The sequence below is a fragment of the Montipora capricornis genome, chromosome 3, assembly GCF_036669925.1.
Source record: "Montipora capricornis isolate CH-2021 chromosome 3, ASM3666992v2, whole genome shotgun sequence".
NCBI classification, from domain to species: Eukaryota; Metazoa; Cnidaria; class Anthozoa; order Scleractinia; family Acroporidae; genus Montipora; species Montipora capricornis.
In genome coordinates, this window is record NC_090885.1 from 67239938 (window position 1) to 67259937 (window position 20000).

Consider the following 20000-nt stretch of genomic DNA (forward strand, 5'->3'; position numbering starts at 1 on the left):
ACGAGATAATTAGGTAAAAAAATTGTGGGGATACGGGATTTTTAGTCTGGAGGTGGGGGGGGGGGGGGGGTAGAATTGAGGAGATACGGGATATTTTTTAAAGTAAGAACGCATTTCGTGTGGTAGTGCAGTAACTTTACAGTGTTTTTTTCCATGACTGTCAACTGAGCGGCGTTTTGTTTTTTCCAGGAGATTCAAATCCTTGCACAATATGTAGCTCTAATAGTACACGACATTGTTTGGTATCGTAAATCATTACGGTGCCATGGTAGACATCTTTGCTATATACCCTCTAAGAAGACATGTGGTTCAGTAAAATACTAAGCCCAGAACGATTGAAGAAAATAACAGGAAATCGAGAAACATTTGGCTTCAAAGCCGATATGTTGATCATTTACAACTTCTTTTTCACCACAAGCTTAAGCGTGTACTCTGAGCTTCTGACACCTTTCCAAGACCAATCTTACTAAAGTTTTTTTTTTCCTTTCCAGCGGGGTTAGTATCTGGATGGGGGACGTTAAAATATGCGACTTTTGCTGTCAGGAACATACGCCCAAAAATTCTATTTTAACGCTCAAAAATGCGTACAAAGCAAGGTACAGATTTTGCTAGCCTGCTTTATGCAAAACAAATATTGACGAAAAAGTAAATAAATATTAATATGTAGTTTTTAAGGAGAGCAGAAGGAACTTTTAGGAAGTGTCGATCGAGAATAAAACAATTTGCCATCAGCGAAAAACATTTCGGGAGATTTTTGTTACGTTCCATCAGAGTTCAATTTTTCTATCGTACTTTTGGTCATACAAGTAAAATCGCAAAATCGGAAGTGACATCGATTTTAGCGGCCGCCTTGCGTGTTTACTGACAACTCACGAAACAAAGGATACATCTGTGACAAAATGACGGCATAACACCTGGTTTTTGTTAGTGCGTTTTTTTTTCTTTTAAGTGTTATAAAGTTCGACAATCACAATCGTTGATGCTAGTCCAAGTGTCAGCTGAAGTTAAGCTCCTCCGAATGAGGTTAGTACTTGGATGGGGGACGGCTGCGAAGTCCCCGTGACGGCGATAGCTAATTCGTTTTTTTTAAACTTGATTTCATTTTTTATCATGTTTGGCCGTTCAAAGCTGTTTTCTTATTTTCTTTCTACGTCAAAACGGCGAACAAACTGGTTCCCAAGAAATATTGGAGTACGTATTCGTTCTATGCAAAATGCTTCTAATGAAGTATTCGTTGTATGCAAAATAATAATGTTCACAGTGAAACACACAAGTACGAAGCAAGATCTAGAAATAACGTAGAAAATTCTCCTTACCTTTAAAGCTTGCCTTTCTCAAAGAAAAAGCATCTATCCACTTTATCGAATAGTTTAATACTGAAACAATCATGGCGGGCGGAAAGATTCTATTATAAATGTTTGCTTTCACCTGTCGTACGGAAGTGTGTCACGGTGGCCGAGTGGTCTAACGCGCTAGCAGAGATAAATTGTGATGGCTTGGGAAGTATAGGAGTTCTCCTCGGAGCAGGGAAGTTTGGAAATACCGTAGGGGAAATAACGGGAAATAAGCGGAGATTTATTCAATATCCGTAGGATATGCACATTTGTGACTACCAACAAAAAAAAGATTCCAGCCCGGTTTTAAGACGTGGATGCCTTCGGCATTCCACGTAATAAACGTAAAAACAATTGGAAGCAAGTAAAACGTAGTCAGAACTGATTGATTACGCATAAATTACTTGTTCATCTTACCGTTGAAGTTTTTTCAAATACGGGGAAAAATTACCGAATGCTGATTGGCTGAGACAGAGGGCACTGTTTCTTAATCACGAGGGCACTTTTGATCATCAAGAAGGCAGGATTCGTTAACAGTTGCTCAGCAAAAGCAAGCGACTTTCTTCCAGATTGTGACTCGCACTGAACTACTTTTTGTCCACATGTAAAATACATTTTAAGCACTATTTCTGTTGACAGCTACAATTTATTTAATTGAACTTTAACTGATTAAAAGCGTGTTTGCTCTAATTTTAAGATTAAAGTGTTCATTGAACCGATTGGTCATTTTGAGATGATTGTCATTTTTCTTGGAATTGAGCAAGCTTCCCTCGATAATTTTGTCCTTAATGTAATAAACCCGGTGTCATCGCAATGTGCGATTACATATACTGAGCATTGGGTAGTGATGAGCAATTGAAACTGTAGGTCCAAAGGGATGCTAACTGATGTGAGGTCAGCAATTGGCTTGACAAGGACAAATGACTCCGCAATTATGATGTGATGTGTTTATTACATGATCAAGTCTCACGATAAAACAATCACGTTATGCATAGGTTTATCCTTTTTCAAACGCAATAGCTCACTTTTGATATATTAAAACTCAGTCTTAAACAAAAGGCATCATCTCGATGCTCTGGGGAATAAACTCATACAAATCCTTCCGTGCATACGGCGAGAGCTACTGAAATTTAAATTGACCTATCAGAATTCAGCGAGCGGGAAAAACTGTGCTATCCGACGTTACTTCAGTTGTTTGCAATCAAAGGGCCAGAAAACCTTTTAAAAGGTTTTGTGGCAACTTTCTTGTCAACAAATTTTGGCGCCAAAACTGGATTACTGGCAAGCAGCTTTCGAACGTCAGCTGTTGTGCTTAGGTTGTTATTTGTGCTTTTTCTAACTATTTTAAGACAAATTCATTATGATATTTGCGAGTCTAGTGTAAGAAGACGTCAAAACTGTATTGATAATGTATTTATTTGTGTTAACTTCGCGAAAAAAGACTTTGGTGGCGTCATTCGACAGGGTAGATCGACAACAACGTCGTTTGCGCACAAAAATACACCCTTTCCGATGAAAGGGAAAATGATTTACAGGATAGTACAGTTTTAGCCGCCGCGCTAACTGCGGGCGCGGGTTCCGTATACAAGGTTATATTTGTTCCCCAGAGCCTCGAGATGATGCCTTTTGTTTAGGACTGAATTGTAATATATCGAAAGTGGCGAGAAAAATGGCGGTTGCCCGCCATTTTTCTCCGGGGAAAAGCCCTGGGAACGAGGTTGGGTTACAATGAACGCCGAGAGGTTTGTTCAAACTCGATCAGTCTATAACTTTATGGCGAGTTTGACTCAGATCGATACAGAAACGACGTTATTATAGTCAATGGTACCATTGCACCGAAGCGATGATGAGTACGGTCCTAAACGAAACAGATATCACTCTTGTTCTCCACAATTGAATTGCCATACGTCGTGTTTTTGGTATTCTTTCGATTTTCCATTCAACGATCACTAAAAATAGGTACGCAATGCGTACACGTGTTTACTGTAAAATCTTTAGAAAGATAAGTCATGAACGAAAGAAACGTATATTTAAAGTGTTGTTTATTGACAGAAGACTGACTTAACATGATTTCACAATGAAACACAATGTCGCTTTACAATGAAATAAAACTCACATTTGTTTAATTCAGAGCGTTCAGTTTTATGCAGTGAACCACGAAGTAAAGAAGTAAAGAGATTCCCAGAATATTTTTGAGTTTTCACTTATGGAACAGCGCGAAAACCAACTTCACAGCGGCTGTTCAAAAAAGTGCAGGACGAGTAGGATATTCCTAGAAATCTCGAATTTTCACGGTTGTAAGCTAAATGGATGACGTCATGTCCCAGATTAGGAAGCGGGCTCCTTCGTTCACCCGGAAAAATAGGTACGCAATGCGTACATGCGTTTACTGCAAAATCTTGAGCAAGATAAGTAAATGGACGCACGAAACGTATATTTAAAGTGTGGTTTATTGACCAAAGATAGAAGTGACCTCGCACAATTTAAGCAGTTGTCACCTTATAGACACCTAAGCTTACAATGCTCACAGTACTTATCTTCGCACTTAATTGGACAATTTAAGCAATTGTCACTTTATAGGGGGCATCAATGGGATTCGAACCCATGACCTTTGCGACATCGGTGCAAGGCTCTACCAACTGAGCTATGAAGTCACACGGTACGAATCACGTCAATTTTTAGGTTCATTTCTTCCTGGGAAATGACTAATGAACGAATAAACGTATATTTGAAGTGAGGTTTATCCCGTTGAAGCCGTCTGAAAGTGTTAGCTTAATAAAAGCGTTTCTTGATTGTTGTGAGGGAAATTATTGACAATGGTTTTTGAGCCTAAACGTGATGTATAATTGAGTGAAGACCGAAACGATGGAATCATCGTGTCTTCCGGTGTGCTTTCGGCATTACGGATCTCTTATCAGTGTCTTATCGCTTATCGATAACCTAGCAAACATTTTTCAACATAGCTTAGTGCCTCAAGCGCAGTAGACACAAAAAGAGAGAAGGGGAACCCTTCGTGTCCTAGTAATGAAAACAATATTTTTGAGATGACGTTCTCGTTGTTGTTGCCCGCGTCGTCGTCAGTTGCTTAAGTTCTCCAATATCGTAACATAAACAGCTTGACAAGGCCACGTTGTTGACTTGTAATTGTCATAGAAACGAAATACATACACGGGAGACTAAACGAGCTCGTGTAGCTTAAGCCTGTAGGAAGCTTAAGCACGCACATTTTTGAGACGCGGACGGCAACCGGAAGAGAAAATTTCGCGTGCCAGGACAGTGGTGCCTCCCAGATTCTTATACTTATTATCTCTACGTAACAGGAGCGATTTGGAAAAACATTTTATTGAAAAGTTAAACGCTGAAAGATTCTTAAAAACATTTTAAAAAATTCTAAAAAATGGACGACGTTTCGGCGTTACTCTACGCCATTATCAAGTCAAGACGGTAAAAGTTCAAACAAGAATATATAAAACGTGAGACAATAAGAATATTTGTGTGTCCTATGGGTATAATACCAAAAAATTAGACAAAATTGAACAATAGAAAAAAGAAAGGAAAGTCTCAAGTGAAAAGTTTGGCGCGGATTGAGTCACTTTGGGTGTTGAGAGAAGGCTTGATGTCCTTTATAAACAGCATCTCGTATATTAGGCAATCGAACTTGCTTCTGCATTTCTTTAGGACTTTAAAGAGGTGATCGATCTTTGCTCTTTTATTGTCATGTTGTGTTTCAAGGTGTTTGCCGGTAGCAGAATAGCGGTGTTCACTAATGCGTTGGTGTAAGTGTCGGGCAGTAAAACCGACATAATTTGCATCACACAAATCACGCAACAGTATGGTTCATTACAGTAGCGTCTTGATCGTTGTACTGCCATTAAATACTGCGGTTTGCACCAACCATGAACAAAAAATAAGATGTAAAGGTTTTCCTTGAAAAAAGGAACGATTTAGAATAAGTAAGAAAAAGTAGGAAAAATAGAATGATATTAGATAAACCCTTTCTTTGAACACACGGGATTGCGGAAGGGGAAAGACCTACTACACGTTAATGACAAGGATAAAGAACCCTGCCGTCGAGGTTTAATTAGAGGATGAGCTTCTTCCAAAAACAAAACGAGAGAAAACGCATCATATGAATGCTTAATCATAACTACCAATGAGAGGAGATCTTAATCTGTCGGTGACACGGGCATACGTACTTGCTTACTTATGCCTAGTACGTGATCCCTTTGTAATTTGCGCAATTACTAAGATCACCTTTCTTTGGCGACTTGATAAGATATCCCTCCTTCCAGTCAAGTGGCACTTCCCAGATCGTCTCGAAGAGGGGTATAACATATTTACAGTGGACTCTATATCTACCTTAAGTGCCTCACAGGGAATGCCATCAGGTCCAGCTGCCTTACCACTCTTTAGTTGTCTGATTGCCATCCTTATTTGATCTCTGGTCAGTGTACCATTCTCTATATCCAGGTCTTGGGCTGCTGGCAAGATGTCAGGTGGGTTTTGTGGAGGTGGCCTGTTAAGCAACTCCTCGAAGAGCTCTACTCATCTCTTCCTTTGCTGTTCCTCCCCCACAATTTGTCTGCCTGTCTTATCTTTCACTGGTCTTTCTGGATTCCCGAACTTTCCCGCCAGCTTCTTGGTGGTGTCATACAGACCTTTCATATTCCCTGCTCTTGCTGCTTGCTCAGCTGCTTCAGCTAGCCCATCTATGTATTTCCTTTTATCTGCTCTGATGCTCTTCTTGGTGTTCTTGTGAGCATCTGAGTATTCTTTCAGTGCCTTAGACCTCTCGGCACTTGTTCTGCTGGCGTTAACAGCTGCCTTTTTCTCCTTCCTCACCCTAATCTTGCTTAGTGATTCTGCAGAAATCCAATCCTTGTGATGGTATTTCTTAGGGCCAAGTACCTGCTTACAAGCTGTCACAAAGGACTCCTTTACCACCTTAAAAGAACTATCAACAGTCTCATCGTCTTCCATCAAATCCTGGAGTATTTGATATCTGTTTCTAACTGTGACCCTAAACTCGTCTAGCTTCCGCACCCTTCAAAAAACCAATATCGTACCTATTCCATTGAGGTGCTGCACTAGTCCAGTTTCGCTTTAGCTTCAGCTTGAGATTTGCAATGACAAGATGGTGGTCTGAGGCAACGTCAGCACCCCTTTTCACTCTCACGTCCTGAAGTGATCTTCTAAATTTCTTACTAATGCAAAAATGGTCAATCTGGTTTTCTGTCGACTTATCTGGTGACAGCCACGTTGCCTTATGAATCCTTCTGTGAGGAAATACTGAACCACCTAAGACCAGCTTGTTAAGAGCACATAGGTCTGCCAGTCTCTCTCCATTATCGTTCATAACGCCCAGCCCTTGCTGCCCCATTACTTCCTCATACCCAATGTTAACACTTCCTATCTTGGCGTTAAAACCATCCATCAACATGGTGACATATCTTTCTGGAAAGTTATCAATCACTAACTGCAGTCTATGGTAGAACTGATCCTTAACTTCGTCTTCGCTGACACGGGCATACTCGGAAAAATCCGAGTGCTCCTTAGCAGGAGTCGAACCTACGACCTTCCGATTACTACAGAATTAACTATTTTGATTGTCATTGTCATTGTCATTGTCATCTTCCCACGACCTGCTCCCGTCTGACCTTGTAGCTCAGTCGGTAGAGAAGCGGTGATCTAACCCGAAGGTCGTGGGTTCAATTCCCACCCTAGCTGGTCAGAGTTTTTCTCTGTCCTTGTGTGGGCCCAATTCCATTAGTAGGGCTAACGCTCACATGGTTTACATGGGTAGAATATAGCACTTCACATTACCCTCAAAATAGTCAATAGTTGTTAATTCTGTTGAAATATGAGTGCTGCACGGCCAACGTTTGCAAAAACGTAACCCTTCCTTGTACTTCCGATTACTAGTTCGGATGCTCTGCCACTGACCTACTGGAGACTCGTGAGAGTTAGACCATTAGACTAGGTTCAAGTGATAATCGGCCTACATCCTGATAAGAACTGAAATGTTAAATGGCGTCATATAGCGATGATAATAACTGTGATGGAAAGTTCTTCAGCCCGCTGAAGAAATGAGAGAAGATTTTAATCTGCGCCTACTTGTCGCGTAATTGGCGCGCGATCACGTGGGTGTCCAATTACAACTCCAAATTGGATACCTATAATTGGACACCTACGCCATTCGCGCGTCAATCACATGCACTTGGATCGATCTTTCTTGCTGTTTTCCTACTGTCTGCAAAACAGATTGAATATAATTTTAACTTTTTCACACAAAAAGGAATTCAAAGACTCTTTACCCTCGAATTTTGTACTAGTTACGATTAATTAGTACTTGAACCTCGTGTCGTACAATTCAGGGAGTAATCGTGCTCGCAATTTGAAATCAGCCTCGCGCTGCACGCTCGGCCGATTTTAAAATCACTCGCGCGATTTCTCTCTGAATTGTACTCCACTCAGTCCAATTACTATTACTTATTTTATAATGAACAGAATATCGCGTTCTGGTTGGTCAATGACGAATACTTGAATAGGTTAAAGAGTGCAATACGAAAGTTGCTATAGAAACACAGCGATGCAATAATTTCGTTGAGAATATAATAATTAAAATAAAAAATCCCCGTTATGAACTTGCTTGTGAATTTCGTGATTTATGGTCACTCGTAATGTTTTGAAAGTTCTCAAATTCCACACATGAGTGATGTTAAAGTCGGGTAGAATTTCGTGACGCTGCATCAAATTATTTTGATTTTTGTACATATTTAGCGTCTGTTGGGGATTCAGTAAAAACTCTCAACATTTCCCAGTTTTAATTCTGTTACCAGAAGCTTTTTCTACACAAAATTTTCACTCGATGTCCTTATCAATAATACGCCGTTTCAGATCCTTCGTAAGGTCAGATTTTAACAACTCCTGTTACTTACTATTCATTTGGTCATTTAATCATATATCTGCGATGACGTAATTCAGATCAGGGACATCTAAATAAAGCATTGCACATTAAACCGTGCGACTCATCAGTGATTATTCATTGTTTTACTCAAGAATAGCAAACTTCAGTCCTTGCAGGATGTTACATTTCTAAAAAAACGGTACAGGGAAGCAATACTAATAGTTCCTGGTCTATATGGCAGAGCTGGTATTATCAACGGTCATTGGATCCTTTTCAGGCATCTGTGACTACTCTTTTGAACTTCCTCACCCACCTTTTCGAGCAGGGAAAGGCTTACAGCACCTTGAAAACGTTTCGTCTAGAGGCAGGCGTTGGGCTCAATATTGGATCATATCCTCCTCTTGTCGCGAGATTCATGGTGTTTTTGCGTGCAAGCCTCCACAGCCTAATTAATCTTAGTTTAGTTTCAAGTTATTTAAGAACTCTCGCATCATCTGAGTTGTTATCGTTTAAGGAGATTACTCTTTCGCTCATAGCTCTAGTCACCTCTTGTTGATATCAGTGTCCGTTTCAGATAACCAGATTGTTTTCGTTATTCTAGAGCGTGTCAAGACGACACACCCTGGGAAAGCTCAGCCCAGGAATTCTATTCCTAATTTTCCACAGGACTCTTGCCGGTGTCCCTGTTTGCATCTAAAACAATATATTGAGAAGACCAAGCCCTTAAGGTCTTGTGACAGGATTTTTTATTTCATATTGTAAACCATGCAAATCGGTAGGTTCTAGCACTATCGCAAGGTGGCTGAAGAGTGTTCTTACGTCTGCAAATATCGATGCTTCTGTAACATCTAATGCCTTATTCAAAGGTGCCTCGGTCTCGGACATTATGAAGCTAGCCGATTGGTCTAGACTGTGCACGTTTAACAAGTACTGCTACAAGCCTATTGTGGCGTCAGATACTTCCTCTGTCAGTAAGCTTTCCCTTTCGTAGTACGAGTCTAGGCGGTTATCAAAAGGAATTGTGCTAGCAGGTCTACTGATTTTCTTTGTGTTACTTTCTAGTTGTATTTGACATAGGGCTTTGAACACGCATAATAAGGGCATAATGTGGAGTATGGCGAAAGAGAATCTTAAATTTGACGAGAAGTACACTTACCTTGAAGGATAATTGTAATTCTCTGACCCATACGGAACTTTGTGACCTTATTCGTTACCCACCCTGTTATTATTCACCCAATGCTTAGCTGTCTCATACCCTCCCCTTGTCGATGTCAAATGTTTTGTTTTTTCATGCAAGAAAAAGACGCCTGGCCTTGCTGAGCATTGGTTTATATACCTTTGAATTTGCATAACAACGGTTTTTGTTTTTTTGGAAAGTGGGCGATATGCGCATGCGCAAGGAAGTACGCATTATATGGGCATAATACACCTTTTTCCAAAATGGCCACCAATTAAATACTTAAAATTCAAAAGAAGTTTTTGCCTTGAACGAGGCATCAAGGTCTGATTTGAATAAAAACAAAAGAAATCTTAATAGCAGCCATTTTAGAAAAAGGTGTACGTTCCGTATGGCTCAGAGAATTACAATTATCCTTCAAGGTAAGTCTACCTCTAAAATGTTATTAGCAAATCTAAGATCTAAACCATACATCCATGTCCAAATCACCTTTATATAACAATTTGCAGTGCACACTACAAGAAAGGAAAGGAAGGGAACTTAATTCAAGTGTCTAGTCGTTCCAGCACGCGAGAGTGCAAAAGCATAACTCACCAAGGAAACAAAAATAATGTTTCTGAGGAATATTTTGAAAAGGCTTCGCCCCTTTCATGATTCATCCAAAGAAGAAGTTGACGCATTGACGCTCCCAGGGGAGATCAACACAGCGCTGACTGGCTCCTAAGTAACCTGCACGTGATTTCCAGATGACAGTTTCTTAACAATGGGAAAGGAATGTGCGCCTCGTTTCAGCAGACGCTCGTGGGGGAGGTACGCGTGACGAATCCTTAAGAGTGTCTGCGTGGGAGGCAAAGTGGCAAAGTGTATCCACGCGTTTTAGTAGGCTTTTGATTTTTGACCGATCCAGTTGGGTCCTGGTAACTAATGACGTCAAAGAAGTCAAGAATGTAATTCCATTCTGAATCGTCAGAACATTCACAGCATCCGAAGGGTAACTTTTGTCCGACATTTCTATAAAGACTTACACTTTTGCACACTTTCTGAAGAGATTCGATCAAGTTACTACTTTGATGTCATTAGTAACCAGGGCCCAACTGGCTCGGCCAAATTTCTTTTCGTATAAATCAAACGCCCGCTGAAACGCGTGGATGCACTCTGCGGGAAATTTTTTTGAAGTACTACACTCCAGACATTATAGATATTTAAACGAAAAGATAAAAAAATGGAGAAAAAATAAGCGTCACAGGAACATTAAGATAGCTCAAAGTTATATTTTGAAGTGAAGTTTTCGTCGCCGTAGCCGTCGTCATTTCTCCCTATTAACCAATGCACCAACCACAGGAACAAAAGACCCTTTGTTTCGACAGCCAATGAGGCTGTGGTTGGCACATTAATGACAATAGGTGACGTCCACGATATCGTCGCGATAGACTTCTTTAGACTCTTACGTCATAGGTTGATCACGTGATATTTATTGGGTAAACAAAAAACGACAACTCGTTATCGCTCGCTCCCCCAAAAATCGACACATTCTCTCCTTAAAAAAACCGTTTGAAATAAAGGAAACTGCGACAAGAAAAAGACTAATTAATCAAACTAATGCTGAAAGGTTTTGCAGCCTAACTGAACTAAATCGATTTTTTAAATAAGTAACAAGTCTCCTCCCGGAAGGTTTGCTTTAAAGGTCACCAAGTTAGGGTAGTGATGGCTCAAGTAAAATTCTAGTTTTGTCAAAACATCGATCTGACGAGTGACCTTACTAAAAAGGCTTTTACAATTAAGCATAATTAATTAATTGAGTAGCTCTAGATGTTGTTCATTGACGTCACTCCCTAAACAGGCTTTTCCGGGCCAATGAAATATATCAATGATTCAAAAGAAAAGAATAAATTAAAGAATTCCAACTGGCCGAACTAAATAAGGCAAACGTCCTAACCACTTGGCCATGCTGAGTTGATCGAGACAAAGCAATAACTGATTTTGAAAAAACCTATTAAGTCAGGTTTTCACTAGCGATGCAGGCGTAAGCAGAACAAACACACGCAGGCGCATTTACCGTTTACTTGTTGTTAATTCGTGTCTATTGTTCTAGCAAAAGGCTCTTATGAATAACAAGCTACTGAGTTTGCCTATGCTTCTTTAGCCTGCCTAGCTGACGGCGCACGGAGAAGCCACGAGCAGAATGGGGAGGAGGACTTTTGACTTAGATGGTGGGTGCAGATCAGCAAGAAATTTTAACACAACTTGTTTTAAACTTGTTAACGGCTCCGCCGCCAAAGCTTTATTCCACGCACCTAAAATACCGCCAGCTGCGCAGGCTAATGCTTCCTGCGCTTATGCCATTCTTGTCACCAGAGCCTGGGATCTTATGTCTGCACATGACCCAAGGCTCTGGGAAACTCTATGTAGGGCAATATTCGCCGCAGGGTTCGTATAGCCAAAAATTGGTTATTTGAACCTTACCGTGCCTGCTCACACCTTGTGCAAACATGAATGCACCAATCAGAGACGCTTTTCATTGTTCTTCACGAAAACCAATGAGAGGACACTTTGTTTCAGGGTTCCCCAGAGCTCTTCTCTCCCTAAGTCATACACAAAAGAGAAGAGCTCTGGGGTCGAGATTGGTGCTTATGCTTGCGTCGCTAGTGAAAACCACCCCGTAACAATACACGCTATTCATGGGCAAATAAGACGTCTATTCTAGAATACAGCTCAGGATATAAATAAAGAAACAAGTTATGGCAAAACCCTTCTTAAAAGAAACCTTCAATTAAACAATATCTACATTAAGTTTATTCCAATTACTTGGAAATTTCTGTTCAAATTTCTGTTCAATGTAATCCATTGCACAAAAACGTCGCATAATATATTTTACCCAGGTACAAATGTGGTATCGGGGTCATATTCTACTGTTTGCTAAACATGACTATCTCTCCACAATCATAGCCTGTTACACCAAACATGTTCCCAGAAAGATCCACAAATTTTGCTCCACACAACTGCACATCTGGAATGGCTTGTTGAAACACCATTTCCATCTGGAAACAATATTATTGAATATTGCAGAATATTAGCTCAGAAAAATAAGCTACAAATAATAGAAATTATATTTCAGCTGCAGTCACAACTGGCACAACTATTTTTTCCCCAATATTTGTTTATTTCATTAAGTCAATGGGTGGCCATTTACAAAAAAGTCATTAACAATTATTAAGAATCATTAAGAACCCTGCTGTTATTCATAGCCTCACCCCCTGTCACTATTTTCATTTATAATATGTTATCTTTTTATTACATAATACTTACTGTTGGACTGCCATCTGCAGAAATCTTCCAAACTCTCACAAATGTATCTTCTGATGCTGACAAAAGCTAAAATGGAAACATGTTGTCACTTGTGACTCAGTAAAAATGAAAATTATTTATAATTTGCGACTTTTTTAAAATGTTGTTGTGTATTTCCAGAAAATATCCATACCCCCCCCCCCCAAGGGAAGGGATTTCGCTTATGACCCCCCTCCCCTTTGGATTTTCCAAATTCAGCTCATAAAATGGACCCCCCTCCCCTCTGGAAATTCCATTTTTGTCACACACCCCCAGGAAATATTATCATTCCTTGTGGAAACCAAAAATCAGCTATTTTTTAGTGCAAGATACCAAATTTTGATCTTGACCGTTTTTCTCCCCCAAAAATTTGGTGGATACTGTGACCAACACATCAAGGATGCATATCGCAGAATTTGCGACATGAAAGTTAGAGATTTAATACGGTAAATAAGAAGAGTAAAGAGAATGCAGGCCGACTGTAAGGTTTTCGTTTTTGGTCTTCGTTTTCCACATACCAGCCTGGGTGTGTGGAAAACAAAGACCCTACCATAATTCACAAATTATAGATAGCCTGTAGATCGTTTTCAATGACATGAATGATGTGTTTTGTTATTTGCTGTTTGGTATGTTATTTTTGTGGGGGTCTTCGTTTTCCGGGTCTTCGGTCTTTGTTTTCCAGGTCTTTGTTTTCCGAACACCCAAATATTGAAGCAGCAAGTTGCTTATCTAATTTCTGCTGATTTATATCATATGCGGCTTGCTTAAAAATATATTTGCCTCCTGAACTACAATTGTTACTGTACTCTTTTCCTCGATCAAGAATCATTGCTAAAAAGGGATAAAATCATGCATGCAAAGTGGTTTGCAGATGACAAATACATGACAGTTTATTAGAATTCATGTGCAAGACATTAATTAGGGTCCAAACACTGTCTCTGTATACTACCATTTATATCAATTTTAGTTCTTTAATTTATTTGCTTGTATATTCATTATTTTTTCTTTACTTAAATCCTTAGTGTATGTACTTAGTAAGTTACTGTTCTACCCAACTTGATTACCTTATTACATGAAATTTTCGTGACACGTTAAATTCGCGATTTTGAGGTTCACATATTTCGCGACACCTTAATTTCGTGATTATGCTAAAATTTTGCATTTTGACTCACTTTAATTTCGCGTTTTTGAGTGAGACACACTCAAGGAGCCAGTAAATGGACAGTTTGAGGATTGTACAAAAGAAGTGCTACCTGGAGTAGCAGTAGCGATGGAGAGGACCAGAACATTACCACAGAATAGCTCAAAATGATTGTTATAAACTTGTGTAATAAAGTTGCTGTTTTAGTTATTGACATAATGTGAGTCAATTAATTTTCGCGACATTTAATTTTCTTGTCACTTAAACTTCGCGATTTTTTTTAAATCGCGAAATTCACGAAATTAATGTGTCACGAAAATTTCATGTAAAAAGGTAGTTTTGCTACACTTGGGGGGACAAATCTAATAAATTAAATCATTATTGTACGTCGTTATTGTTCAGTCCTTGAAATTATGCAAAAAAAATATTCTATTATTATTTTTTCAGTATACTGACAACTATTGTAAAGCTGAGAATGATATAGAGAATCAAGGAAGTTGTTATCTGACCAGGAAAAAGCCTGGTCAGAGAACACGACCCACCCACCATTTCAAAATTCTTTATGTTGTGAAAAAAATTCAACATTTTTTTTATTTTCAATACTTTCAGAGCTTTGTAGTAAGTCAGTGTTTCACTGCATTCTCAGCTGATTAAAACATTTACAAATAAAATAATGAGGTGCATCATCATGGTATTAGACATTTGATGTTACATTGTACAGTATATGTACCATCATTGCATGGATCCACTGACTAAAGAAATGAATATTGAGCCACATGAAAAATGAACAAGAACAAGCTACATACATGTAGTGTGTTAAACATTACCGGTAAGCCTTAATTTGAAAAAACAAAAAAATTCTCACCATTCCAGTGTCGACACATAAATCCAAAGCATTGATCCAGCGGGCATGTGCGCAGGCCTCAACGAGTAGGGCACCTGTTGAAGCACTAAATAATCTAATGTGGCCTGTCGCAAAACCACCAATGATCAAACCCTTATATAGGTACACAGATGAACAAGGAAACCTAAAGCAAAAAAATATATATTTTGAGTCAGTCAGGGTTAATGATGGAGCAATACATTGAAGGAGAAGTGCCCACAAGGAATCCATGATGGTGTCAGAGGACTGGCCTCCCATCAATACGGCAGGGGTTGGATTCCTGAAATTGAGTACACGAATTGGTTGAATTTCCTGTCAGCTGTTTTATTTCCTCATGGGTATCCACTGGTTAACCTGCTTTAAGAGCCAGTATCGCAATCTTCTTATAGTTTTGCCTATGCGCGAGCCATCAATATTTCGTGGTAATTATTTGCCGTCTCACTTTTGCGGCCTACGATTGGTTCTAATGTTGAAATTGACGTTGTTGTACTGAATTGAGTTGCTGACGTACGCAAACAAACACGTTTCGCAGGTAGAAAGAATTGAAATTTCGATCAGGCGCAGGTTGATTAGTTTACTGTTTTATTTATCCTTATAAATGATGGATCGCGATACAAAAGTAATTGCGATTTTGAGACGGCAATACCACATTATATTGACGGCGTTGGGAGAAAATATATTCCATATTGGGCTCCGTCGCTTTGCGACTCCACCCAATACGGAACATATTTTCTCCCAACTAGCCGTCAATACAATGTGGTATTGCTGTCTCAAAATCGCAATTTGTTTTTAGTATGCTGCATTTTTCTCACGCCATACATGTACATCGGGTTGCAATAATAAACAGCTGATTTGAAGGAAATCTGAGACAAGCGACCAAACATTTCTTGGGGGCATTCTTAAAAAGAGAGAAGCATTGTAATCTTCTTTCCTTCTTTGTGCCTGCCTGATATGACCTATATCAAAATGACCTTGTTTTGATAAAAACCTTGGTCCGCACTTTTTAGCCTGTTATAATTGACATTACCAGTACGTATCAAAAGTAAAGAGTCAAGTTTCTATCAAGGTTGAGTCCCGCCATTAGCCAAGCCATTTAATTTGCCATCCACACAGCTGAAATTTATAAGGCCTATTAGACAAATGTAATTTGACCTTGACATAGTGGATGAATAGTGACTGGTTGAGATGTTACTGTTAGTGTTAAAATGTTGGGTATTCCCTTACTGCCTCTTTATGACAATGTTTTAAACAATGAGCTTAAACCATACTGACCCTTTGCCATTTATTTTTATGATCTCTGTGAAATGTCCTCCTGATTGCCAAAGGATTATATTCCCTTCTTCATCTGCAGACACCATACGTGGACCCTGTGCCTCAAGCTCAGAGATTGCTACCTTGTGCGAACTTAGAGTCTCTTGAAGCTTAACAGCTGTGCCACGTGAAGGAATATCAAAGACCATGATCTTGCCCTCAGAGGTACCTGGAAAATGACAGTATTAGGCTAATGAAGTAAAAAAAAATCTTGTAAAACAAAAAGAAAAGGGGGCCAGGCCAGGATTCTTCTTTCACTTGATCTTGAAAACTGACTGTATATTCCAAGACACAAATGAATAGGAACCTTAAGACTGTAGGACAAGGACGAGAACAAGTATGAGTTTTGACTGCCTGTTTTAAGCAAAAATACTTAGAAAACTTATAACCCGTACAATTAATCTTACTCTTTGTTAGCAGTATAGGTTGCTCAGTTATTCTTACTGCTGGTAACAGTAAGCCTTTTTACTGATCGAAAAATGCCAAAACTGCAAGTGCCGCGTTGTTGACTTGTTTTGACACAACAACATTTTTGCAAAACCTTGTACTAAAAAGAGGACAGTATCTTGCCAAAATGGTTTGCGCACGCTCACTGTTGTTCTATGAGAACATGTCATTACTCGTAATTGTTCTCGTCCCAGTAGAATCTAAAGCTCTCTGAAGAGAAGAGCAAGCTAGGGGACACTGCAATCTGACATTTAATTAGACACTAAGTCTTATCAAAATCAATGTGCATCCAATTAATATGTGCATTTCATGACTTACCTGGTTATCAGCACAACAAAAGATGTGTAAGGCAACATTGTTGTGTCATCAAGTGCCATGGAAATGTGGATTTTAGTCTTACTTTACAGAAAGCAAAACAGTGAGTTTAATCTGCTTACCAACACAAATGTACTTGTCCCCTACCGCACAAATACCTCTGGCAAAATGTGAATAAACTAAAAAAGAAAAATTATTGATTCCTTAAGCCTTACCTTAAGCAAAAACTGAAATACAAGAGATATCTGAAATGCAAGTTTTCCTAAAGTGTGGCTTCGCGGCTCGGTTGGTGGAGCATAAATTAGCCGGCATAGTGGAGGTCGTGGGTTCAACTCCTGTTGAGTCCACCTCAATTTAGTCAAGTGTTTATAAGAGGCAATTGCCTCTATTGTCCTGATATTAGTGCATGGATCACTCTTCTCTTTTGTTCAAGCAAAAAACTATCTGACTACTAATCATCAAAGTTGCAATGTTTATTGTTTGTTGACAACAATGAAAAATGCTCATCCAAAATAATAACACACCTCCTTCCTGTGATTCTCCAAGTGCTTGCCAAAATATCATAATGGATCCATCGGTTTCAAACATCTACATAGAACACAAAATCAACATTTGTGGGGCTACATTGTAAAAGATAATTTAAGAGACTGAATTCGAAGTACAAAAGACACTAACTACTTATTTAACCAAATAACACTTGACTAAACTCCAATACATTAACAGTGCATCCAAAAATGATTCTCACCTTTGCAATACTATACAATACTGCAACAACATGTACAATACATTACTTAATTGACCACTCCCCATAGGGGCTTTTCAGGGCCAATGAAACACAATTAACGAAACAACAGTCTGAGAACAAAACAACAACAACAACAACAACTGTTTAAGAATCCCAACTGTCCGGATGCAAACCATTTGGCTATTTACATGTACAATGCAGTCAAAACGTTGAACCAGGGACTACCAGGAACAAATTCAAAGAGTGGTCAGAACATGTCTTGAACATGGGAACTCTGGATGTCAAGGCAAGGGTCCTAACCACAGGAATGCCCTACCTCTCCTTCCATATACATGTAGACCTAATTATATGCATTTCTGGACATATCTGTAACAAGTCTGTCACAGCTTTTTCTGGAGGAAATTTACAGTTTTTAGGGGTTAACAGTTTTCTCCGGGCATTACTTAACACAGGAACAGAATGGAAGGTTCAGAACACAATGTACCGGAATAAACCGATTATGCCGGAATGAGGCGGAAAAACACCGGAAATTGAAACGAAAGGAACAAGAATGGTACCGAATGTACCGGAACAAGCCGGAATGACACCGGAATAAGGCGGAATGATACCCAAATAAACCACAATATAGCGGAATGAACCTGAAAATGCCGAAATTTGGTATTTTAGTTAGCACGGACGGATTTTCGATTGTTTCCATCAGCTTTTGTGTTGTTCACGTAAGCTGGAAAACTCTTTTTCTCTTCCCAATTGTTGGCAACAATGCCATAGAACCTGAACACAGTATTTTCTTGTTTGAGGAAAGAAGAGTCAGAAGCACAGAAAAAAGATCAATCCCAGATAATATATATATAATTTTATATGAAGTATATTGTTTCTTTTCTTTCTGCAGAACAAAAAGTGAGTGGACTGCTTTGAAACTTGTGAGAACATATTGTGACTCGTTCCAAGCCTTGTTACTTCCCCTTTAATGTAAACTGTTTTTTTTTTTCTGTCAGTCTCTCTATTTCTGCATACTGATTCATTCACAGTCTAGGATGATGAAAAATTATCTTTCATCCCCTTGTCGTTCCAGACCATGCTAATCTTTATTCTGGTGTTCTTCTGGTTTATTCTGCCTTATTCTGGTGTCATTCCGCCTCGCTCCAGTATATTTCGGTACCATTCTTCTTCATAACATTTCATTCAGGTGTCATTCACAGTCATTCTGCCTTGTTCCGGCACATTCCATTCTGTTCCATTCCATTCCTGTTTATTAACTCCCGTTTTCTCCAGTGTATTGTTTTCTTTGTTTTACATCATCAGTGTCTGATCTAGAGCATGCCAATGTGGGATTAGGGCATTTCGAGCGAAAGTGTCCCCAAATATTTGTCTCCCGGGTCATTTGACGCAAGAAATATTTGCTGCGACTAATTAATAATTTCCTTTCATTTTGGCAAGTTTTTTAGAAACAGTTAATTCTCTTTCATTTTTTGGAACTGCATGACAGTATAAGGCAGTGAGAGTTTCACAAGGGTTTATTACACAAGATACATATAAAGGAAATTGTTGTGGCAGCCTAGAATCTGATTCCTGGGAACTAAAAGAACGATCCTCATTCGGGGGAGGGGGAATCCATTTATTAAAATGCACACGCTTCATTCCGATTCCCTTATGAAAGGTACAGTGTGTATCATTTGATCATGGTTGCTCTCGTTTTGCTTGATTATTATGTCGAAGTAGAGAAGAATATTATCATTCTTTGGCCGAGAAAACATAACAAATGAAGAACAAAATCAGCAAAGGGCCAACACTGGTGTGCGATGATAATGAAGATAAATCGACTGATAATGATGAATTGAACCAAAGGCTAAAACTTTTAATCTACCTCTTAGTTATGTTAAAAAACCCATGTCTTTCATCTGGAAAAAACTGAAAGAGAGTGCAGTCTCTTTGTACCAGAATTTTGTTCAGTATAACACATGATTGTTGTAAATTTTTACTGATTTTGCCTTTTCATGTAAAAATATTGCATCATTTAAATTAATGTACTGCTTTAATGCTACTTGTTCGTTATAGCTGAGTTGACTTTTCAATTCCCTGCAGTTCAATAGCAAGGGAAAAGCATGTGTCCCCCCTCCCCCAAAATTGGAGTGCCCCCTTGAAAATAATTTTTGACTGGGACAGATTGTCCCCCAAAAGAGTCTACTCTAGATCAGACATTGATCATCCATGAGCTTCATAATTCCCTATGTAGGGAAGATACATGTAGCTGTTTACAAACATTCCTCTTGTCATTCAAATGTACCAGTCACAAGAACTAAAGAACCCTTCGCTTCAGCATTGCATTAATAACAAGAGGTGCAGCCACAAACGACATCTTTGCAAAGCATTAAGATGACATTTGGCAAACAGAAAAATGAATGAAAAGTATTTGTTT

The 20000-nt window shown here is 39.1% G+C and overlaps 1 protein-coding gene across 1 annotated transcript in view; it reads right to left on the reverse strand.

The window, feature by feature from the left end:
* Positions 1 to 10872: 10872 nt before the first annotated feature.
* LOC138043824 (WD repeat-containing protein 54-like) overlaps positions 10873 to 20000 on the reverse strand; it is a 9814-nt gene continuing 686 nt past the window's right edge. Inside the window, exons 3-8 of the mRNA XM_068890304.1 lie at positions 17364 to 17427; positions 16962 to 17018; positions 16039 to 16246; positions 14749 to 14911; positions 12725 to 12790; positions 10873 to 12456 (exon numbers count right to left, since the gene is read on the reverse strand). Coding sequence (XP_068746405.1) covers positions 12325 to 12456; positions 12725 to 12790; positions 14749 to 14911; positions 16039 to 16246; positions 16962 to 17018; positions 17364 to 17427 — 690 coding nt within the window. The 3' untranslated portion in view covers positions 10873 to 12324. The remainder of the gene's footprint in view (positions 12457 to 12724; positions 12791 to 14748; positions 14912 to 16038; positions 16247 to 16961; positions 17019 to 17363; positions 17428 to 20000) is intronic.